General features: G+C 44.1%; 2 protein-coding genes across 9 annotated transcripts in view; one reads left to right on the forward strand and one right to left on the reverse strand.

Moving 5' to 3' along the window:
• Positions 1 to 19,758, forward strand: part of cacna1da (calcium channel, voltage-dependent, L type, alpha 1D subunit, a) — a 45,860-nt gene extending 26,102 nt beyond the window's left edge. For 3 of the 8 annotated variants that reach the window (XM_062564077.1, XM_062564078.1, XM_062564079.1), the window contains 29 exons: positions 476 to 535; positions 614 to 673; positions 1,893 to 1,999; positions 2,247 to 2,334; positions 2,415 to 2,522; positions 2,636 to 2,688; positions 2,787 to 2,933; positions 3,104 to 3,305; positions 3,407 to 3,565; positions 3,951 to 4,061; positions 5,099 to 5,182; positions 8,173 to 8,205; positions 8,984 to 9,112; positions 9,203 to 9,268; positions 9,360 to 9,451; positions 9,554 to 9,713; positions 10,168 to 10,295; positions 10,410 to 10,506; positions 10,604 to 10,706; positions 10,856 to 10,957; positions 12,292 to 12,425; positions 13,178 to 13,294; positions 13,700 to 14,082; positions 14,688 to 14,714; positions 15,262 to 15,390; positions 15,471 to 15,610; positions 15,838 to 15,944; positions 16,156 to 16,473; positions 16,580 to 19,758. In XM_062564077.1, coding sequence (XP_062420061.1) covers positions 476 to 535; positions 614 to 673; positions 1,893 to 1,999; positions 2,247 to 2,334; positions 2,415 to 2,522; positions 2,636 to 2,688; positions 2,787 to 2,933; positions 3,104 to 3,305; positions 3,407 to 3,565; positions 3,951 to 4,061; positions 5,099 to 5,182; positions 8,173 to 8,205; positions 8,984 to 9,112; positions 9,203 to 9,268; positions 9,360 to 9,451; positions 9,554 to 9,713; positions 10,168 to 10,295; positions 10,410 to 10,506; positions 10,604 to 10,706; positions 10,856 to 10,957; positions 12,292 to 12,425; positions 13,178 to 13,294; positions 13,700 to 14,082; positions 14,688 to 14,714; positions 15,262 to 15,390; positions 15,471 to 15,610; positions 15,838 to 15,944; positions 16,156 to 16,473; positions 16,580 to 16,885 — 3,750 coding nt within the window. In that variant the 3' untranslated portion in view covers positions 16,886 to 19,758. The remainder of the gene's footprint in view (positions 1 to 475; positions 536 to 613; positions 674 to 1,892; positions 2,000 to 2,246; positions 2,335 to 2,414; positions 2,523 to 2,635; positions 2,689 to 2,786; positions 2,934 to 3,103; positions 3,306 to 3,406; positions 3,566 to 3,950; positions 4,062 to 5,098; positions 5,183 to 8,172; positions 8,206 to 8,983; positions 9,113 to 9,202; positions 9,269 to 9,359; positions 9,452 to 9,553; positions 9,714 to 10,167; positions 10,296 to 10,409; positions 10,507 to 10,603; positions 10,707 to 10,855; positions 10,958 to 12,291; positions 12,426 to 13,177; positions 13,295 to 13,699; positions 14,083 to 14,687; positions 14,715 to 15,261; positions 15,391 to 15,470; positions 15,611 to 15,837; positions 15,945 to 16,155; positions 16,474 to 16,579) is intronic. The other 5 variants (XM_037489714.2, XM_062564080.1, XM_037489716.2 and 2 more) reach the window with 3 other exon arrangements.
• A 173-nt stretch (positions 19,759 to 19,931) lies between these two features.
• Positions 19,932 to 22,782, reverse strand: LOC119230210 (parapinopsin-like). Its single transcript, XM_037491292.2, has 4 exons — positions 22,452 to 22,782; positions 22,044 to 22,372; positions 21,201 to 21,443; positions 19,932 to 20,048 (listed from the first exon to the last, which is right to left on the reverse strand). Exons 1-4 carry the CDS (start codon positions 22,780 to 22,782, stop codon positions 19,932 to 19,934), a joined length of 1,020 nt encoding a protein of 339 aa, XP_037347189.1.
• Positions 22,783 to 23,872: the final 1,090 nt, after the last annotated feature.

Genomic DNA, 23,872 nt, shown 5'->3' on the forward strand with positions numbered 1-23,872 from the left:
GAAATTATTTAAGCAGCATCATTCCTGATGAATGCAAGTCAACACACAAATAAGAGTCACCTTCAATGCACTAACAAGGAGAATCTTTGAAAATGTTGGTGTTTTCTCTCTGAAATCCTGACATTTAATGAACCTACGTTGATACCTGGAAGCTTTGCTTGTGGTGGGCCACACTTTAGTTTACAGTAATGTTAAGTATACAAGTTACACGATATATGCTGACGAAGGCAATCAAAGTGCATTGTAGGGATTTTAACTGCACTATCAACACTAGCATTACTATATATATATATATATATACATGTGATAGGGCAGTAAAAGCACCTTGAAGTACACAACTAATGTACTGTGTGAACTCAACAACAAACACAGAAAATGCCTCAATAGTTTTTTTTATTATTAATCTTGTTCACATTTAATGTATAAAGCTGCACAATGACCTGTCTTTGTTAAACATGTACGTTGCTTTTTGCAGATACTTGGTTACTTTGACTATGCTTTCACGGCTATCTTTACTGTTGAGATCGTATTGAAGGTAAATGCCATGTGTCCCCTGTCCGTGCTGTGACTAACCACCCCCCAATAATCCTCCAAACGTCTCGTTGCCTTCCAGGTCCTAGGCTATGCAGATTATGTCTTCACTAGTATGTTTACATTTGAGATCGTGTTAAAGGTAACCCCTTAAATGACACCGAGAGCCTTGCTGCATTCTCTCCTTGTGTGTCACCTGCCGCTCAGTACAACCTGGCTTGTTTGTTTCCTTTCTCTTATTTCATTTTTTCTTAAACGGCACCTCTTTTAAAAGCAAAAATAGTGGAGTTGCTACTTTGCACAAACTTACACAAACACGATTTGATCAAATGGCACTAATCAAGTAACTCGTGCTGGGGGAAGGAAACATGACATCACATGACATCACATGACATCACATGACATTACGGACTCACGTAGGCGTCACGTCATTCGGGCAGTCATCGCTGAAACGATTTAACGAGATGTGGAAAACATGAAGCAACCTTTTGTGTGATGCTACAAATTGGGACATTGTTTAAAGCCTCGGCTGAAGTTGCGTTGGGAATCATCATCAGGGAGGTGCTCCCCAATCGACTGCAGGCGCAGCTGACTCCATGCCTCTCGTACTGACTGCTCCTCAGACTACCCATAAAAGAGGGGGCACAACCAACCATGTTCCTGCAGAGCATGGTTCAGTCTGCTTCCCCTGACTGAGCGCATGGAAATGCGGAGTTGCATCTGCGGTCGTTTGGGCCGAAACGTGCCACGACCTTCGTTTCCTTCCTTTTCAAAGAGACTCCGCATTTACATGCACTTGGAAAATTAATCCTTTACTTTTATTATTTGAACAAGAGTTATTTTGGCTGGTTTTTCTGCTTAATTGGGAGCTGCTTCCCCTCTTCTGAACTATTAAAGAACATACTAGAATGTGCTTTAAGATGACGGTCCACATGAATGTGACAGTAAGGACATTTCTACTTCCAATCACTATAACTAGAGCTCTTAAAATAACCCTGACATTATGGCAACAAAATGCATGTTTTATTGCCTCATCCCATAGTAGATTGTGAAATGAATGACTTACTACTACATCCATGTAGCTGAGGGCTGTGGGGGTGGCGAGGGTAGATTTTAGCCTCCTGTTTCACCGCTCCGAGCTCGCCACCCTGAATCCGAGTGATCTAAAGAGTGTGGAGACGTATGCATAGGGATGTATGTGAGAATACGCTTTTTGTTTCTATTTAACTTGTTTGTACTCTAAAGTATGTGTGCCTGCATCCTTTACTTTGCATAAGTGTGCGTTGCGAGTGCTTTGAATGAGATTTGTAGGGTTTTTTCTGTGTCGTTTGCTCGTTTGACTTCTTCTGTCGTTTCCTCAGATGACAACATATGGAGCCTTCCTCCATAAAGGGGCATTCTGTAGGAATTACTTCAACCTCCTGGACCTGTTGGTGGTGGGAGTATCCCTGGTTTCCTTCGGCATTCAGTGAGTGTAAACCAACAAAATGCACAGACAGTGTCACCCAGCGTTTCCTAATAGTGTAACAACAGCTGCAGAAGGTCGTATCTTTATACAGTCCTTCTAGGGCAACTCAAGGTACTACTGCAGAGAAATAAGTGACGTTTTAGGCTTGAAAAGGTTTAAAAGTTGCAGAGTCCCTGAAATGGTCCTTGGGCTTCTGTAAAAGTTCTCATTCTCTGGCGTTGACATCACAACCTTTGCTTTGATCCAGATCCTCGGCCATCTCTGTGGTGAAGATTCTGCGGGTCCTGCGTGTTCTTCGCCCCCTGAGGGCCATCAACCGAGCCAAAGGCCTGAAGGTGACAGAGTCCTCCTGCAGCTAGAAGCACAATCCGTGGCTGCCTCAGTGCGTGACCCTGTGTGTGTCCTCGTCCTGCAGCACGTGGTGCAGTGTGTGTTTGTGGCCATCAGGACCATCGGTAACATCATGATCGTCACCACTCTGCTCCAGTTCATGTTCGCCTGCATAGGAGTGCAGCTGTTCAAGGTCATCAACGCTGAGACGGAAAACCAGACAATTGCACATCAAGACCGAGATATTGAGTCACTACTTTCAGAAGAGGCATCGGTGGAGAGTTAAAATGTTGTTTTCCTGCACAGGGGAAGTTCTACCGCTGCACGGATGAAGCAAAGTCAAACTCAGAAGAGTGCAAGTTAGTTGTCCTTGTTCTAATGTTCTAATGTACCTCCTTTACAGCCCGGTACCTGCAGAGAGGATCCTTGTTTACAGTTCATGTCGTTTCTCTCACAGAGGCACCTACATTCTGTATAAGGAAGGAGACGTGAACCAGCCGACCATCCACAAGCGACAGTGGCACAACAGTGACTTCAACTTTGATAACGTCCTCATGGCCATGATGGCTCTGTTCACCGTGTCCACTTTTGAAGGCTGGCCTTCGTGAGGCTCAAAATACTTAAATCCTACTAACACTTTGAAATTTGACAAAGGTTTGGGCTTTCTGGCAGGATGACAGTCTCTCTCTCTCTCTCTCTCTCTCCCTCTCTCTCTCTCTCCCTCTCTCTCTCTCTCTCTTCCTCTCTCTCTCTCTCTCTCTTCCTTTCTCCCAGTTTACTGTACAAGGCCATCGACTCAAACAGGGAGAACCTGGGTCCCATTTACAACTACCGCGTGGAGATTTCCATCTTCTTCATCATCTACATCATCATCATCGCTTTCTTCATGATGAACATCTTTGTGGGTTTCGTGATCGTCACGTTTCAGGAACAAGGAGAGAAAGAGTACAAAAACTGTGAGCTCGACAAGAACCAGGTGAGAGCCAGCGGGGGGGTGCAGGGTTCCTTGAGTCCGTGTGGGCTCACATTAACGTTGACATTGACCATTTTAAACCACCTTTGTGTTTCTCTGTGCAGCGTCAGTGTGTTGAGTACGCTCTGAAGGCGCGTCCATTGAGGAGGTACATCCCTAAAAACCCGTACCAGTATAAGTTCTGGTACGTGGTGAACTCCACTGGGTTTGAGTACATCATGTTTGTGCTCATTATGCTCAACACGCTGTGCCTGGCTGTGCAGGTAAGACGCTTCAAATATTCACTCGAGATTCAAAGAATGGGCTCAAACCAAAGAGAAGGGTCTTTAGGTAGAAGCCGTCACATCAAGTATAGTTACAGATTGCATTTGTTTGGAATGTGCTCAATTGTAAAAGTGTTATTTACCACTATTATTCAAACAGTTTTTAAATGCTCATCTTTGCCCCCCCCCCAGTGGGAAGGGATCTTTGTTCTTATCCACCATTGTTCTTGTTTTTCATCTCTCTGACCAAAGTTTTTGTTTAGTGTAAATGCTCATCTCGTATTTAAAACGTGACGCAACAACTGCAGCCAAAGAACAGTTTTTATTTTGGGGGGGGGGGGGGGGGGGGTTCTTTAACTGACCCTCTCTTTTTGCCTCTCCGTAGCACTACGGACAGTCAGCGCTCTTTAACTATGTCATGGACATTCTAAATATGGTCTTCACTGCTGTCTTCACTGTGGAGATGGTTCTCAAACTCATCGCTTTCAAACCTCGGGTGAGCAACGACCACAACGTCCATCTGCTGCCAGAATGTCGATGTATTCACTGTTTAAGCATGAAGAAGTTAAACTGGTGACAACTGATGAATCAGCCAATGTTTTCCCTTCAACAACAGTTCTGTGTGGCGAAGAAGGACAGGCTTCTAGTAAGAGACAAAGTGTGGCTTGAAGTGCTGTTTTATCACCGTAGGATTCACAGTTCTGACAGCAGTTTTTCTGCATGCAACATTCATTTCAACATTGATTTGGTGCAGAAGTATTCTGCAGCTTCTGCAGTATTATTATGGAGAGCCCTTAAAGAGGACATATTATCAACGTTCCACTTGATAGGTCTTCTACATGTTAACCCCCAAAACGCTGGAAAAAACCACCAGCTTGTTACTGCGTTATAATGTTATAACGTTATAATGTTATAATGGATTCATTTGATACATGAAGACCGTGTGCCGGATAGAATTGGCTAAAAGCTAAAAGAGTTTCATTCAGAAACATCCTGTTGAACCCTAAAAACTCTTGTTATATGGTTGTATTGACAGTAATGTGCAGGGAGGAGAATCCCTTGTTTTTGACATTTGGTGATGACATCATCATGTCAGCAGAGGCTTTCTGTGTGTGCTGGTCTAACATCCTCCTTGCCCACCACTCGCTCCACCTCATCAGGGCTATTTTGGGGATGCCTGGAATGTGTTCGACGCCCTGGTTGTGATTGGCAGCATAGTAGACATTGTTCTCAGTGAGATTGATGTAAGTAAAGCTAGTAAAACAGGGACCCGCTGCCCTCTGACCTCTCTCTGTTTGGGGCCAACTCGGCCCACACTGCGGACCTCCGTGACACTGACTCTCATTTCTGGCTTTTAAATCTGCTCAATCTTAATACTTGATTTCCCCTTTTCTCTCTTGTTGTCCTCCATGACCCTGCCATCTCATTAAATCCCCCCCGCTGATCATCTGTCTGACTCTCCCTCCCTTCCCTTCATGCTCCTTCTCTTTCGTTCCAATCTTCATCCTTAAATGTAACGCCATGCATTAACAGCACTATTTCGCCGATGCTTGGAACACATTTGATGCCTTAATTGTTGTTGGTAGCGTCGTCGATATTGCTATCACTGAAGTTAATGTAAGTACTACTTTTTTCTTCTTTACCAAGTTGAACTGAAGTCTTACAGGAAAGCCTTTGGTGATGTGAAGGAGTATTCTTAGCCTCAGTGCACTGGTTCACCGACATTTCTTCTTCTTGAGGACCCTGAAAAGGACGTCGACTCTGTACAAGAGTTGAGCAATTTTTTTTTGAGGATTGAAAGGATTTTAAGTGTCCTGAGGAGGTCAAAGTAAATGAAGTTTAGTGAATTAAGTGCCACAGATGGTATGATGTGATGAATCACTTCTCTCGTGTGTCCAGTCAGACACTAAACTAAAAACTGCTATTTACACCATACGAGACCTGACATCTGTGTCGGTGTTTTTTTAAAGCTTTTACTTGGCATTGGCTTCATTCTGTAGAGCTTCAGTTTGACCTTGTTGTTGGTGCAATGAGTGAGTGACCATCAGTCATGCTAAATATTCTATTATCATTTGTTACAGTGCTTTGTTGCAGGAATCATGACAAATGTGTAAATGTGCTGATTTTTAACTCTTGGATACGGCTCAAAATCAGGAGTTTCTTATTTTTTGTGAAAAGTCTTAAGGTTGTCTAATCCTTACTTTTGTTCATTTTGTTTCCATAGAAACTTGTAGAGGCAAGTATGACAATTAACCCAAGTGTTGTGTGTGTGCGTGTGTGACCTGTTACTCTTAACAACTTTATCTCCGGGACCCCGTCTACAGGCAATCAAACACCAAATGAATCACCTCAATATTTAACAAACACGACCGTAAAAGATTTCATTTTAATTAGAATTCAAACTTTACTTTAATATTCCAGTTGCTTTGAGAATTCATGTCCAGGCTCAATAAATCAATACCAACTGCAAATATAGACTTTACAAAAACCCATAAAATATGATATGATCGACTTTGTTGCGGATCATAAAGATGTGTAGTCCACACAAGTACAAGTTGTGGCTGATGACACCGTTTCGGCCCCTCGTCCTGCGTCTGAGTGACGTGTCGCACGTCTGAGCTGCAGTGCTATTTTTCTGGAGTTATATTTCACATAAATATGTTCCTGAATGTGTGTCTGCATGAGTGTAAAATGAAGTACTAACTTGGTTTAAAGCACACAACGGAGGTGTGCGTAGGACAACATGTTTCTGCATGTGTGTTTAGCACCAGTTGGAAGGTGTGTGTGTTAATGTGGGGGATGTGATGTTACAAGGACCGTCATAGTAGTTCTTGTGAGGCACCATTTCACTCATCATTTACACTTCATTTGTGGTTTGTGATGCATGTGTTTGTGCTGTTTGTGTGACACGCCAACCTGACTAGATCAGATAATCACTAATAGCTGATCTCTGAAGAGTTTGCATTTTGGATTTATTGACTGCTTGGCCTTTGGTTGGTCAGGCCATTGGTCAGGTAGCTGCTCGCCGACTGCAGTGCATGCTGGGAGGCCTCCACCCTAAACCCCCTCTCCATGTCCCGCCTCCCACAGATGGCGCTCGGCCACTCGACCCCTTCCCCACCGGTCAGTTTTCTTCCATCGAGCCTTGTGAAGTTTGCTCTTTTCTCTCTTAGCATTCCCCCCCGATCTTTACCTCCAGACAGAATGGCCCTGGAGCTCAGAACTTTGAATTGTCCATCCTACACAACATTAAGGATAATATCACTAAAGAATGCTTGAACAGCTGATACATGTGATGAGATCTTTTCCTTAAAGACATGTTTTTGATTACGTCAAACAGACCTCATTTAGTGAAAAGGAGAGAAACATAAGCTTCTCAAGTCTCAGCATCCATTAATCAGTTCTTAGGCACTAAAAACTCCTCATCAGGATAAACGACACTGAGTCAGTCCTTATCTTTGTACACTTGCACTGATGGTGGTATAATGCAGCTGGGTTCGAGGTTCTTTGATGATCTTGTGAGTGATGGTCTGTGTTCTTCCTGTAGTGAGCTCTTAAAGCTCAGTGGAGCTCATGTGGAGTGCAGGTGTGTCGACTCCAGGTGCATGAACACAGTAACTCTTCTCCCTACACCTCTCTGCATTCTGACTCTGGTCTTATTCTTCCCATCCAAGTGGTGTTACTCCTCCCTCTCTGCTCCTCTCCCTCCTCTTCCTGCTATGGGCACTGCTGACATGCATGAGTTGCTGCATTGCTATGAGTTCCCCCCCGATGGCTCCTCATTATCCAAAATATCCTGCGTGCTTCCCCAGCAACGTGGCAATGCTCCGCGCATGCTCCATCAACGCCGTGGCCAGGATCACCTAAAGAACCTCCTCAGGCTTATTCTTCTTTCATTTCTTTGTGAGGTACCGGGCTGAGGTACCGGGCTGAGGTACCGGGCTGAGGGGCTTTGGATGGAACCGTATCTGTCGGGAGTTTGTTTTCACTGTCAGTATTAGTTAATCACATTCTTTTGCAAAAAAACAACAAACCTATTATCTTTATACAGGTTCACTCTAGCAGCCACTGTGATTGACCATAATTTGCTCCTAAACTTTCAGTGTGTTGAAATGCTCGCTGGATACTGCTGGTATTTTGTGATTTCTGTCAATGTGATGAATCACAAACAATAACGTGTCTGGGTGTGAGTTTGAGTGATCGAATGTGTAGAGCAAACTATTTTATTACACTCCATCTCCTTTTGGTTTTAAACTCATCGTCACATGAATCCATCAGTAAACTCCTCTCAACTCACTCGGCACTGACATCTCAGCCACAAAATCCAGTCAATCCCATCATCAGCAGTCGCCACGGCACCGGGGGGAGTGATAAAGTTGTGTGTCAGTCTTACGTGTTATTAAGTCCTTTCGTGTTGTCAGTCTGACAGGGAAGTCCTACCTGGGCACGTTGAGCTGTTTAAAGTGTTTAGATAACGTGTTGCGTGCGTCACAGACGACGTAGATGTGTGTGTCAGAGGAGTGGTGACTTTGTTTTGTGTGTCTGGCCCACTGTGTGAGACCTGCAGGCCTCATGCAACACAATAACACCGGTCTTTGATTTTAAAGCCAACGGAGACGCCCGTGGTGGATGAGCAGGGGGTAAGATACTCCAAATACCCCCCCCCTCGCATTCCCTTCCCCCTTCAGGGACCATTCTTGGGTCTGCATTGCGTTTGGAATTATTTTTCTTTGAGTTTGTTTTTCTCATGGTTTGTTCCCATTCTCTGTATTTTTCAAATCCCTTTTTTTTGCATTTGCTTCGTACGATTATTTGCATTTATATATATTAATCTTTTTAAGATCTCAAAGGAGTGTGTCACTCAAACGTGACGCGTGTCCGGTGGGAGCGAGCGCTCCTCGCGTTTGTGATGTTGACACTGCTCCATGGTCTCTGCCGCCCCTTTTCCCGGGGGGGGGGGGGGGCAGTGACCCATGGACGACGGCCGGGATCAGGTCGCTGTGCTCTGACCCGTGACCCCGCTTGCCGACCCACTGTGACTCTGCATGCAGTGACTCTGGACGGAGGGCAGATAATAAGCATCTTTTCTCCAGCATGCTTTCCTCGCTGCTTCCTCCCTTGTAGGACTTTACAGAGACGGGCTCCAGACAGAGCAGTGCAGCAGAAACATAAAGATTTAGGTTTAATCACGATTTGACCCGAGTATATTCTGAAATGTGTACAACGTGAAGCATGTTGCCTCCTCACACAAAACAAACTGCTCAAATGAAACCGAGACGGATAAATGCAGCGCTGCTTCGTCAGTATGTGTCTGACACCGGGCCTCGGCTTCTGACCCTCTTCGTCCCCGTGAGGTGCCGCCGGGGGCTCTGCGTCCGCTGCCCCCCCGCCCTCTGACCCTGGGCTGTTTCTCCTCAGAACACGGAGGACAGTGCGCGCATCTCCATCACCTTCTTCCGTCTGTTTCGAGTCATGCGGCTGGTGAAGCTCCTCAGCAGAGGGGAGGGCATTCGCACCCTGCTCTGGACTTTCATCAAGTCCTTCCAGGTGAGGTGTAGCGCAATCATCCTATTGGAGACTGAGGGCTGAAGTAAAGTCACACACTCATCTCTGTCCTCCCCCTCTTTTGCCCCGAAGGCTCTGCCATACGTTGCCCTCCTGATAGCCATGCTGTTCTTCATCTACGCCGTCATCGGCATGCAGGTTGGTGACGGGATGGAGGCCTTTCCCCATCGCTCTAACTACGCTTGGTGTGGTTGCAGTTCAATTCCTGTAAGCCATATTTCTGCTCAAGGTGTTTGGAAAGGTCGCCATGGTGGACGGCACGCACATCAACAGAAACAACAACTTCCAGACTTTTCCTCAGGCCGTGCTCCTTCTCTTCCGGTGTGTAGGTTTCAGGGGTCAGGGGTCACGGGTCCTTTGTGTCAATAGTCTTGTGCGTTGCTCTGTTAACAGAGTTGAATTCATGTGTGTCTGTTGCACCAGGTGTGCCACAGGAGAGGCGTGGCAGGAGATCATGTTGGCCTGCATGCCGGGGAAACTGTGCGACCCAGAATCCGACTACAACCCCGGGGAGGAGATGACGTGCGGCAGCGGATTTGCAATCATTTACTTCATCACCTTCTACATGCTGTGCGCCTTCCTGGTACACATACACATACAAGTGTTTTAATACAAGTTATTTACGTCTCAGCATTGGTAGAATACCACGGGGTTCAATATTTTAAATGTCTATGTTTGAAATAATGTCTTTGCTGAAGTAGAGTGTGTCTCATTTGTTGATTTGTAAAGCCTTGCTGCACATATTTGCTTATTTACAGGCCGATGCAGCTCCAAATAATTAGAGAACTGAACACTTTAGTATCATATTTGGCATAACCAAATAATAATGAATGTAACAATTAGAAACACCTTGAAAGATCAAGTTTAACTGATCTGATGTAACATTCCTAACCCTTTTAAAACGATTTACACTTTTATTTTGAAATCCAGATCTATTGTAACCTCAAGAACAACAAATTCAACAAATGTATACAGCTGTGTCTTGTGATCATGATTCCTATCATTTGTATGTGAAACAAACTTTTGTGCCACTCCAGATCATCAATCTGTTTGTGGCCGTCATCATGGACAACTTTGACTATCTAACACGTGATTGGTCAATTCTCGGTCCACACCACCTCGATGAATTCAAGAGAATTTGGTCAGAGTACGACCCAGAGGCAAAGTATGTGTTTCATTGCCGTCAGTATCAGAAAGTATTTATCGTTCATGTTTCTGTGCATTCCTTTTTCTTTGATGTACGTTGATAGTTAATGTCATATCTATTTTCATTATAAAGGGGCAGAATTAAACATCTGGATGTTGTTACACTGCTTCGTCGTATCCAGCCGCCTCTCGGCTTTGGAAAGCTGTGCCCTCACAGAGTGGCTTGCAAGGTCTGTCCTCCCGTATTTGATTATCTACTTTACAAACAGACCTACTGATCAGTTGGAGATCAGCATGTCACATGTCGTATGTTCTCTCTTCTGTCAGAGATTGGTGGCCATGAACATGCCTCTGAACAGTGACGGCACCGTCATGTTCAACGCCACTTTGTTTGCTCTGGTGCGCACGGCCCTGAAGATCAAAACAGAAGGTACGAGCAGCCAAATGTGTATCCCGTTAAACTGCTCTGCTTCTAAATAAAACAAACGCACTGCTGTGATCACAAACATGTTGTGGATTTTAAATTTTAAAAGAGCTCGAGCCGCTGTTTTCTGAGGGACATTTTTTACATCCCTGCAGGTAATCTAGAGCAGGCCAACGAAGAGCTGCGAGCGGTCATCAAGAAAATCTGGAAGAGAACCAGCATGAAGCTGCTGGACCAAGTGGTGCCCCCTGCTGGTGGTTAGTGGAACCTGCCGATAAAATCACACACACACACACACACACACGGTGTCCTTCTGTTCACACCAGATACACCATACACATACACACCAGATGTCGCCCACGTGCTTTTTGCATAAAATTACAGAATGCACTTTCATACAAATAAAACACACACACACACACACACAGGTGAAGCTGTATTGTGCTGTTTCTGCTCTGCTCATTTTCTCCTGGTGCTCCCTGCAGCAGTGTGTTTCTTATCCGTGTGTGTGTCTGAGCCACACTCCTCCTCCCGGCCCTGGATGCTGATGGAGGCCAGTGACCTTTAGGCTTGCATGGCCTTGTAGACCAAGTGCATGCTCTGTCTTCCTGACGTAAATACGTCTCTCGTAGCCGACTCTTCTGTCTCTCTTTGTCTCTTCTCAGTGTCTCTGACTCGCTCTGTTGTCGTAATCTCTGTCCTCTTCTCACGGCTTGAGCTTCCACAGCTTATTCTTCTCACACGTCTATGTATCTGTGTCCAAACTCTGAAGCACTTCAGAATCTTCTGAAGCAGTTCTGTTTTAGGGGGGTGGCATGGAACTAGTGTTGCCTCTCTCTCCGGTCTCTGTCCCCAGCGTCCTTGTTCAAAGTGATTCAGACCTCTGCTTCAGAATGATTCTCACACTCTGTTCAGATGAATATGAGGGTTTGAGTTTTAAAGGAGAACCTTCACTGACTGGTACACATACAAACATACTGACATGTATGATGCATTCTGTAGATCTGCTTGCCTGCATGTGTTAAAGTAGTAAATGAAATGGCACAAATAATTAAAGTTAAATTAATTGCAGTTGTACCAAGATAAATGTAAATATTTAAAAGGTTTGTTTTGCAGCCCCTTATTTCACTTCTAATTACGTACTGCTGTTTGATAAAAGACTTGACGTGTTTGTTCTCATCCCGTCCTCTTCGTCAGTAACATTACGGGAGCAGGCACACTTACTCCAGCTTTACTGGGTGCTTTTCAAACAACGATCAAATCCATCAAATCAATAAACATAATGTAATGTAGAAGATATTGGCTTCTAATTATCCTCTAAGGCTCTTCGGATTTAGAAAGGTACAAACGCATGAAGGGATTGTAGCAATTATTGGATTTTCTAGTATAGTCTACAGTACGTACACCATCAAGATGGATGTAAATAGTCAAGATATTCGTTATTTCTTTGGTTGATTCCGGGTTCGGAGAGCGCCTCCCTTGTCTGTAGTCCTAAGGAGAAGAATCCAAATTGATGGAGAGGGGAGCAGAAAGGGTTCTGTGTGCAGTGCCCTGCTGACACAGGAAGCGTTTGTGTGGTCTGTTCACTCAGATGATGAGGTAACCGTGGGGAAGTTCTATGCCACCTTCCTGATACAGGACTACTTTAGGAAATTCAAGAAACGTAAAGAGGAAGGCCTGGTGGGGGCTCACCCGTCGCAGAACAACACAGCCATCGCTTTACAGGTGAGTCTCAGCTTGTTTGTGAGTATTATTCTTTATGAGACAAACATGGATTTATGAGCATTGCGATTCTGTGGTGAAAAGTTAGTCAAATGTGTCTCTGTGCATTTCATTCAGATGCCGTTATGTCTGATAATGTTATGGTTTACGATCCAGCAGGACGTTCATGACCTTGGTTTACAGTATGAATCTGCTGCTGTGTTGTTGTTTTTCCGTGTTCCCCATGTGTGAGTTTGTGTATCTGTGTCTTTAGATACCTTAGATGCTGATGTTAAGCGTATGTCATCGTCTCCAACCATATTTTCATGTGTTTCACTCATCGATTTATAAAGATTCACATGCAAAGCTTGTCGCCTTTACAATGTACTGCATGATATATGGCGACCATGCAACACCATATATCAATGTGAGACAGTAAACATGACCAACCCTTCATCTAATTCCAGTGACATTTTCTGTGTATTGTGCTACTTTGGTTAAATACACCTAGAAACAAAGCAAGAAAAGTCCTTATTCCTTCCATCTTGCCACGGTGCACAGGTGGATGCTACTATTTCAGAAGAATGATCCTTGCAGCAGGTTGCATTAAGGAGAGCACATCTGTCTGTCTGTGTGTTCTCATCTCTCACAGTCTGTCAGCACTGTTAATGTCAGGTGTTGCATATTCCAGCACAGGTGTGTGTGTGACTGTGTGACGTCTGTGAGCTGAAGGTTCCTCGCTGTAGCGCTTAGCCCTCTTGTTGTCATGGTTACAGGCTGGCCTTCGCACGCTGCATGATATTGGGCCCGAAATTCGACGAGCGATATCATGTGATCTGCAAGATGACGAGCTAGTAGACTTTATTCCAGAGGAAGACGAGGAAATTTATAGGGTAACTGATTTATTTTTATATGACAGGAGGACATGTGGCAACATATTGTTAATATTGGGCTTGTAAAATTACTGCTGGGTGTTTTCTATTTGTTTTATAAAGCTATAAATCTGTAAAAGGAAATGTACAGTAGATTCATTGCATTTTATTCACATTGCTACAATATCTAGCTTTTCTTAATCATTTCTTTTATTTTGGCTTTCTTTTGTTTTTCCTTCATTTCAATTCAAACAAAAGTCCATTTGTTTTTGCTCACAGCATGAACCAGCTTCTAAACTTTACTTTTTGCTCATACAATTTCCTCAAAGGGAAATCAGCCTCAGTCTTAACATCAAAAGCACATTTGTTCTGCCGCTCGGAGACAAGTGGAAGCCGTGGAGGTTTTAATGGGACGTTCCTTTGCAGCGTAACGGCGGACTCTTCGGTAACCACCTCATGAACGGTGGTCACCGCCGCTCCAACGGCCACCAGACCAACGCCACGCAGCGGCCTCTGCAGGTGCAGCCTCCGCCTCACTACGCCCACATGGACCAGCCGGTGGGACGCCTGTCCCGAGCCAACGCCATGTCCCAGCCCAACCACCACCACCACCACCACCACAACCGCCACCACAGCTCCTACGGCAAGTCCCCCAAATCCACCAACATCAACCTCAACAACGCCAACGCGTCCAGTCTGCCCAACGGAGGGCACCACCGGTACTATGAACACGCCCCTCCCAATGGCTACCCGGGGCTTCACAACTCCTACTACGAGTACGACAAGCCACGGACCCCCCAGGGACAAAGGTACGCCCCACCTTCAGCCGCCGCTCTGCTGCTGCACAACAAAACAATGGCTTTGTTTGTCCAATGTAGAAATGGAAAACATAGAAGTCGTAGTTCTGATGATTCATTGCTCGCTGCAACGAGAAGGAAATGTTTAAACTGTTTTTATTCAGGCAGGACTTGGCTTCTTATTAAAACTTTCCTTTTCACAAACCTTTATTGTAAACCCTTCACATCATCATTTACTGACAGTTAAGTCATCAACAGTGCACTTATGTCATGATGTCCCATCCACTGTTTCTTTTTCAGGACCCAATAAGGTTGGAGGACAATTTCATTGCTGCCACTTTACAAAAGACAAATGATTTTTGGTTTCTTTTTTATCTCAAGAAGAGAAAATGGAATTGTCAACCAGCACTAGTGTCCACATCCGCCATCCCACTCTGTCCTCCTCACACATACATATGAGCATGCTGTATATGTTTCATATACTCTATGATATATCTATATAGATTTAGATATATATGTCATGCTTTCCCCGTCCCTTTTCTTTGTGTTCTCTTCTCCCTTTTTCCTTCCTAACCAAAATGCTTTCTCTCAACCATTCCTCTGCTTTCTTGGGACAGAAGGCGCTACTATGAGACCTATGTTAGGTATGTTGCTTTTCTAGGTTTGGCTCCAGCAGTATGTCTCAACAGCAAAAGCAGGCCTTTATTTTGGTGCTAATGGCTTTATCCATGTTAAGTCAGTCAGCTATGTGCTTGCCTGGTGTCACCTGACTGTTAAAATGCAGGTTTGTCAATGCTTTGAAACAGAAATAACAGAAATGTTAGTGACATCGCTGAGAGCAGCACTTCTTTATACATGTGAAAAGAACTAGGAAGTGTAGGAGGAGGTTTTTCAAACGCACTACTAGTCAACTCTGGTTCTGAAAGAAAGTCCTACACTTAGTTCACTCCAGAGTAGATGTGTTTTTAATTAACCGTAGAAGGGTCTTCGGGGGGGGTGACATGTTGACAGAGTGATGCTCTTCAGCCCAAAACCTCTGCCTGTTGTCTTTTGGTTTGATGTGGTTAATCGTCCCCATTGAGACAGCAATGGGGACCCCTGAGTGTGCATGGCACTGCATGGCCGTGTTCCAGGTACGCCACGGCAGCGACGTGCACGCCGTGACCCCCTTGTGCTCTGACCTCTCACCAGGTCACACGGGGCAGACGGACACCACCCCACCATCCGCAGGGAGGAGGAGTTTGATGAAGACCGCCTCTCTGGGGAGTATTACAGTGGGGAGGAGTTCTATGAAGACGACAGCATGCTCTCAGGGGACAGGTATTCCTAAACATGTACAAAGGTTTATAAAGAATTACAAACCCAACGGTCTCTTCAGGGGGTTTTTTGTATGTCGACAGGTATCAGAACAGCGACGCAGAGTACGAGACTCCAAAAGGTTACCACCACCCTGACAGTTACTACGACGACGACGAACAGCCTCTTTACCGCGACTCACGGAGGTCACCGAAGAGACGGTTGCTTCCTGCCACGCCTCAAGGTATCGTGTAGCATCCTGTGCTCTACATGTTCATAACTACTCTGTGATGTTGTCAATGTGAATGAAGCAGCTTCCTTTGTAATCAAAGAGTCACTCTATTAACTGTGCTCATACCGACACGTTTAACACCCACTGTATGATTTGCCCATCCTCCCCCCCCCCCGTTTGCGCACTGTCAAAGCTTCCCGCATGAGGTCATTCACAGCTTCCCTTCCTGACTCACTCAGGTCACAGAAGGCCATCCTTCAACTTTGAGTGTCTGCGCAGACAAAGTAGCCAGGACGAGCTTCCACATCAGCGTACTGCTCTCCCGCTGCACCTCATGCAGCAGCAGGTAACACGGGCTGCACATGGCCCGCGTTTGCTCACCTACATGGTTTTGAATCTGCATCACATCTCTGACGTGATTGGAATTAATGCACCGTTTTTCCTTTAAATGAAAGAGGACTAAACGTGCCCACGTCCCGCTGGCGAAACGCCCCCCCACCGCCCCCCCCGTCGCGGCTGATAACGATTTTGTCATTTCTCTCTCCTGATCCACACAGGTCATGGCCGTAGCAGGCCTGGACTCCAGCAGAGCCCACCGCCTCTCCCCGACCCGCTCCACCCGCTCCTGGGCCACTCCTCCCGCCACGCCGGCAAGTAAAGACCAGTCGCCGTACTACACGCCTCTGATCCGCGTGGACCACCCACACAGGCAGAGCGCCGCCAGCAGCCAGGTGTCTGTGCGGAAGAGCTCGTGGTACACGGACGACCCGGAGTTCTCCCAGAGGATGTACTCACCTGTCCACCTGCAGGTGCCTCCTGAATACCACAACCAGTACCACCAGAAGAGAGGCAGCGCCACCAGCCTCGTGGAAGCGGTGAGTTCTGGAGAGGAGAGGTGTGTGTGTGTGTGTGTGTGTGTGTGTGAGAGACTCCTGTCAGCCAGACAAAACCCGCAGTGACATTTCTTTTCCTCCCGAGCAGGTTCTGATATCAGAAGGACTCGGCAGATACGCTAAGGATCCCAAGTTTGTCGCCGCCACGAAGCACGAGATCGCGGACGCGTGCGAGATGACGATCGATGAGATGGAGAGCGCCGCCAGCCACCTGCTGAACGGAGGGATCGCCCCGAGCGCCAACGGGGTCAACGTGTTCCCGCTGCTCACTGCGAGCGACTATGAGCTGCAGGACGCTGCAGCCAGCTACAGCGACGAGGAGCCAGACACGGAACCGAGAGCCCGGTACGAGGAGGACCTGGCGGACGAGATGATCTGCATCACGACTTTATAGCAGCGGAACCTGCAACTTAGAAACTTGTCAGACTAAAACCAGTGGAAATATATATATATATATATATATTAAAAGAAATGCATCTGTTGGCTCTGACCAAAAGAAGTGCCTTTTACATTGAAGAGAAAAGGCAAATAGCAGAGAGACACACTAGTCCCGTTCATTTCATTGTTCTCACACCACAGAGCTGGACTCATCACTGCTGAGCACAGAGGGGCAGATGCTCCCTCCTGTCCAAGGCCTTCAGCTGCAGGCGACACACAAGGTTCCTCCTGCTGCCCATCACACGCGTTTAGAATAATGGTGAAAAATGGACCAATTGGCAAACGTGTGAGGTACTCTCTACGGCAGGTCTCTATCGGTGATGACAATCAAAAGTACGATGTCATTACCTCGGTCACTTTATTAAGGTTTGGCATATCATGCAAGTTTTCAATGCAAGCATAGAAAGGCAGATCTTCTTCCGTAGTTGTTAGCATGAGTTGGTCCCTTTGTTTGTTAATGCAGACCGTTTAATGATCGCTAAAAAAATGAAGAGCACTAGTTTTACCAGATTATGCAGGAAATAATTGTCCTCCTTATAGCATCTTTCAACTTGAGATATGTACTTTTGAAGAGACAAAAGCATTTGTTATAAATGCACTAGCAGACAGGTTATTTCAAATTCTTAGAATATCCTGATTAATATTTCATAGTTGATATGCTGTAAATTGTATTATACGAGAAAATAAACTTTGTAAAGAGATATTTTATATTTTGTAATTATGTATAATTTAAAAGATCAGCAATATGGACCCTTTTGCTCCTGCAAAGCTATAGAAACAGACTCTTAGTATCTTATTTGGTTGGTTCAGATATTTATTTGCCTTTTTTTGCTAATATGCACCCATTATTTTGCCTATATGAAAAAAAGCATTTTTAAGAGGTTCTACTTGTGTGACATCACCTCTGCACAAGATGTGCAAACGACTTTGATTCCTTAGCTTAGGAGTCAAATGTGTTACTTCATTAAACCAACACCAGTTACATAAGGTTAAGCCCCTTTTAAAGGAGCATTTTATGGATCCAGCGCTGAAATTCTTTACGGATGTGATGAACACGTTCGTTTGCATATTTTGTGCAGCGCGTGCACAACAATTTAAAATGCATAGTGCATTAACAATGCTGCTCTTTTAGTTGGTTTCTAAGTCAAGCCGAGGTTTCGTCAGCCCCCACTGAAATGCCTTTTTGCTGCTGAAAGAACGAATAATGATGGATGGTAATAACAGGGATAAATTAATATTTCTCATAGCTCGTGCTGGGATTTTTCATGACATGCTCTTTGTTGATGGTTGTAATTACATTGAACCTTTGTACTGAATCTTGGCAATCACATCTTAGCCTTCATGTAGTGTGCAGCCTGTGGCCGCAGGAGGCGCACACATCCAAAGGTCAGAGACTGTCCAGCTCGTGTTGCAGGTGGAAGGTCACGAGGTCGTCCTGGCGTCAGAGGAGAAGCAATACTAGAACCCTGGGCCCTTTCCTCTCTGGGCCCGGCCTGGTTCCTCCATTCAGTGCAGTATACCTCGTTAGGCAACAGTGTGACCAACATATCATTGTCTCGACCTACCTGTCGGTCACAGAGTCTCTGATTGGGTCCGATCGAACCTTTGTGTTTTTCCCCTTATTATATTGACGAATAATAAACCTCACCCAGTATGCATAAAGAGGAGCAACAGAGCCAACAAGTTGAAACAAAAGACAACTAGAAGTATCTCGACGTTTTCTTTGTTCATTTATATATTACAATTACGGTTACTGGAATAAATAAACAGAAGTGGGCTTTTTCAGGCATTACCATGGAGAGTTTGATTAAGCGGATATTTAGGGTTAATGTGTCGTTCATGAGTGTTTGAATTGTAGGCGAGCGCGTGCTGTACTCTAATTTAACATAATACTGTCATGAAAATGTAGGTTTTCCATTTTGTGTGCACATTGAAAGGGCTCTTTGAATTGTTTGTGAGTGAAAAAAAAAAAGTGTTGTAGTCCTTCTGTTGATGATAAAAGGACCAGCACACCCAACAGGCACATTGTACTATTCGTAGCAATTACAGTACTGATGAACTGAAGATATGCATTATTTTGTAAACACTTTTAAAGGTTGTGTTAAACTAAAGATGAAAAGAACTTACTTTTACCTCATGTCAGGGTTTCCTGAAAAAAGAAAATGATGATTTGTTTCAGTCTATACCAATGGTATTTAAATATTAGCACATAGCTGTTTGTCTTTGCACAAGTGACTGTATCGTGCTTTTGTTTCTCCTTTTTCTAAACACATTTGTGTATTAAGGTGAGACATTTTTGTACTTTTTGTGGATGTGTGTATGGTTTAGTGGAATCTATATTTGTCATTTACACCTCATCTTACAATGCTGGGAATGAAAGAGTGTTGAAAAATATTTTCAAGGTGCAATGTTTCTCTGTTTGCAGGTAGAGAAAAAAATGAAATGGTAAGGTGCCAGCTTACAGAGAAGCACATATTGATTTGAACGTTTCTATTAGTTTTCTTCATATTGTTACAATTATAATTACTATTGCAACTATTAATGTTCTGAAATCTGTATTAAAATAGAAGATAATGTAAAATATGTACAAAAGTATGAAAAGACCCATGGTAATGTTCTCTACTTGAAAGTCTTGATATTTGCTCCTTAATGTTTTTCTTCAGTAAACATAATTTCTCTTAGTAGCAAATGCTTTACTATGACCTTCTGGGTTTTTTCTCAATACATATTTTGTATTTTTCATTTAATTTTGGCCTTGACTTTATTTGAATTGATAATGACATTTTATTTTCTATTGATCATCATTGAATAAACTTATGCTGAAATAGATTTTGGGGTTATTTGTGCTCTCCCACTTGTTGAGACACTGGACAAACGTCTGTAGCTGTGAAATGAAACCGATCCGCAAATCACCCATAAAATCCCAATTAATCACAGTTTATGAACACAGACACAATGAAAACAGACGTTTCAGAGACAGAAGTCCTGCTGATGGACAGCTTTCAAGCAGGAGACACTTTGCTGGGGGAAATCTCCACGGTTGTCGCCGCCTCCGAAGCCTCTTGGTCAGCCAGCGGCTCCCTGCAGCCCAGCAGGAAGGGAACGGCCAACCTACGAAACTGCAACAGAAGCAGCAGTAGAGTTAAACGTTTTTTAAGTTTCAGACCCCGTTCAGCTGCTAGTGCACGGTTATACATGGTTATACATGGTTATACATGGTTATACATGGTTATACATGGTTATACACGGTTATACATGGTTATACATGGTTATACATGGTTATACATGGTTATACATGGTTATACATGGTTATACACGGTTATACACGGTTATACACGGTTATACATGGTTATACATGGTTATACACGGTTATACACGGTTATACACGGTTATACATGGTTATACATGGTTATACATGGTTATACACGGTTATACATGGTTATACATGGTTATACATGGTTATACATGGTTATACACGGTTATACACGGTTATACATGGTTATACATGGTTATACATGGTTACACATGGTTATACATGGTTATACATGGTTATACATGGTTATACACGGTTATACACGGTTATACATGGTTATACACGGTTATACACGGTTACACATGGTTATACATGGTTATACATGGTTATACATGGTTATACAACTATAGTGCTTGTAAAATACATAGCATCAAATGATTTAGCTATATTATCATTTGTAAATAATTATTAACTATAATGTTGAATAGATCACAACCGCAAGTGATTATACGTTTCTTTAACTCCCCTATTTTAAATTCATAAGCAGTGTAAAAAGTTAATTCATGACCCTTGGTGATTTATGGCTGTGTAATGTAGTTACAAAACAAGTAAAATATTTAATTATAGGAGAAGTTCTTTTCAATTGTTGACTATGATTGCACATTCAAAAATCATTAAAATGATTTATATTTACTTGTAACTACATAATTGTGTGGTATACACCATTTATTAAAAGTTCATAGTGTTAATGCTTGTGATATAATGACACAATAATTTACTCAATCTGCTTTTTAGAGCATTGAACAAAGAGAAAAAAAAAGTAATTCTATTAAAAAGACTTTATAGTAGGAGAAGACTTAAATTAATCAAAGAGTTATTGAATGCATGCATTCATTTTGTTATAAATCCAAGGTTTGCTTTACATAAATACCACTAGATGGTGGTAGTGACGTATTTTAAAGCTGTTTCGCAGCAAGCTTTTCTTACAAAGTGGTTTCCGTATGTGGTGTTGAATTACCTGTTTGTTGAGATAGATGTAGATGATCGGGTTAAACACAGTGCTGCTCTTGGCCAGGTAAACAGGTACTGTGCCCACCAACGCGTGGATCTCCACTTTAGGGTTGTAGACCACCAGCATGGCCAGACTGGCATAAGGCAACCAGCTGATCAGGAACGTCAGGACCATCAGAACCACCATGGAGGCCACCTTCATCTCTCCCTTAGCCACCGCACCGCCTTCCAGACAGGTCATCTTGGATACCTGTAACACAGGGTGTTGTTTAAAATAGTCACGGCCCCTGGTTGTCCAATCACACGATTGACAAAGGTATCGATACCATGATGAAAAATACGTGCATTCAAAATCCAACTTTGTTAAAAACTAAAAGAATCTGTAAAATGTGCAATTAGGTGTCGAGAATAAAGGCACTCATTCAGTAGAAAATGAACCATGTGAAATATATGATCACTGATGCAACAAGTATGTCGCATTTCACAGCTGGTCGAGGTGGAGCTAATTTTAGATCCAGTTAGTTTAGTCCGCTAGGTTCACAACATATGGTGACCAGATGTGTCCTCCCTCTCTCTCTCTCTCTCTCTATTTATTAAACCATCAGAGAAGTTTGGAAGGGAGACTATTTTTTTTAAATAAATTGAGCTTTGAATTGAGGTGTAGATGAAATGTTATTGAAATGGAACTTGCTAAAAATCTAAAAAAAGGTTAAAAGTTATACATTTCCCTGTTACGTGTAGAATGGAAATACGCACCAATGGCAAACCAAAATTAGAACTTAAGTGCAGCTTTTGGTTGAATGTGAAGAAAACGCTCCACTGTGATTTGGCCCCATTTGATAATGCTCACCTGGTGCAAAGTCCACATCAGCTTTGTGTAGGATGCCAGGATGAGGGCGAAAGGAACCGCAAAGCACACAGCAAAGTAAGCCACGATGTAGGAGACGTTTTTGGGGTCCTGGTTGTGCCAATCCGGTGCGCAGGACGTCCCCACGCCCTCCAGCTCATACCTGCCCCAGCCAAACAGGGGGGGTAGGTTCCAAGAGAGGGACCACAACCAGGAGAAGGCAATACCTCCAACCGCGTGCTTCTTTTGGAAAACGATCCGCCCCAAGGGTTTACACACGACAAACATCCTCTCCACCGCAATCAGAGCCACGGTGCACAGCGACGTGATGCCTGCGGGGGGACAAGGGAGGGGGGGCAAAGGTCAGCGGTGCGCGAGAGGCGCCTGTGCTGTGCCGCTCCTTTTACTCACCGAACAAGGACACCGCGAAGCCCTCCATCACACAGCCAGTCCTTCCCAGGGAGAAGTGCCCCTGGGCGTTGTTGACCACAGACAGCACCCCCCCGGTCATCGCTGTACCCAGGTCAGCCACGGCCATGTTCACCAGCGCGTAGTTGAGCGGCTGCCGCAGCTGCTCGTGCATGAGGGTCACAATGACCACCGCGGCGTTGAGTACGATGGCCGGACCGGTGAAACCCGCCATGACGACGGAGAGGACCATGAAGCCGGCGCGCGACAGAGGGGGCTCCCCGTGGTGGCCCCCGTAGGCCGAGGAATTTGAGAAAGCGTCCGAGGGTCGCATGGATGCTGAGCTTCGGGGGGAGAGGTGGCGAGGTCGCAGGGCTTCTTGGTGTAGAATATGTCGCGACTGGAGGGGGACGGCTGAGATTTAATGCCCACAGTCTAAGCATAAGTCCTCCAGATCTGGATTTAACAAAAAGTAATTCCTCCAAATGACGATCCTTGATCCTTCACCTTTTGTTGATTGTAAAGGCACTCAGGTGGTCTCTCCAGGATCAGACCCCCCAGCAAGAGCAAAAAAAAAGAATTTGTAACGTGTCTGTAAATATATTAAATGTTGACCAGAGGATGTCTTTGTGGTTCCCCCTCTCGCCTTTGCCTTCCTTACATGAGCCAGGGATCAGAGAAAGTTTAACCTGAGGTCAACTTATTTATAGAGCTCATGTAACAGCAATAGCTGTTTACCAAACTGCTCTACAGAATCCATCAAGTACATTTATATGTTTTTTAAACGATGCTATTTTTAGCTAAATGAATGAGATTATGTGGTTATGTGGTCTGTCTTCTTAGCAGCAGCATTGTGGAACAGCATCAGGTGAGACAAGTACGACGGACTGACTCCCAAAAACAAGAGAGTTACAACAACGAGGAGTAAAAGAGAAGAGAAAATATTCTGTGAGCCTGATGATCCAAAACATGGAAAATGAAAAATGGAAAATTGATTTAAACCTGCTGTAAAACATCCCTCTAAAATGGAATATTGATGACAATTATTATCCCTGAAAAGTAAGGCAGATGGGAGGAGCTTCTGGTTTGGCACAATGGTGGAATTAAACTGAAGTAAAAGAAGCCACACAGTGCTTCATTTTAAAATGTTTTTATTCATCAGTATTTTGCTCAAAATGTAACTCATCGTACCGCTGAAAAATGTCCTTGCAATCTGATGTTGGGTCTTAAAAATAAAATGTCCCAAACAGCTACGCAACGCATGATGATATAAAACTTTAATCAATTCAAATAAAAATAATAATAAATAAAAAGCTTTTAATTAGGTATCCATTGAAATATCTACACGAGGATCTGTTATAAATACCTTTCTTCTATTTTTATTATAAACACTGTGTGCGACTGATGATGAGCTGGATATGTGA

This window comes from Pungitius pungitius, chromosome 8, assembly GCF_949316345.1.
Source record: "Pungitius pungitius chromosome 8, fPunPun2.1, whole genome shotgun sequence".
NCBI classification, from domain to species: Eukaryota; Metazoa; Chordata; class Actinopteri; order Perciformes; family Gasterosteidae; genus Pungitius; species Pungitius pungitius.

Bases quoted from the DNA above. Each gene is read 5' to 3' on its own strand.
- LOC119230210 (XM_037491292.2), bottom strand. From the start codon at position 22,782: ATGCGACCCTCGGACGCTTTCTCAAATTCCTCGGCCTACGGGGGCCAC. The intron at 22,373-22,451 runs GTGAGTAAAAGG...GTCCCCCCGCAG, and splicing joins CTTCGCGGTGTCCTTGTTCG to GCATCACGTCGCTGTGCACC. The intron at 20,049-21,200 runs GTAATTCAACAC...CTTCTGTTGCAG, and splicing joins ACATCTATCTCAACAAACAG to TTTCGTAGGTTGGCCGTTCC.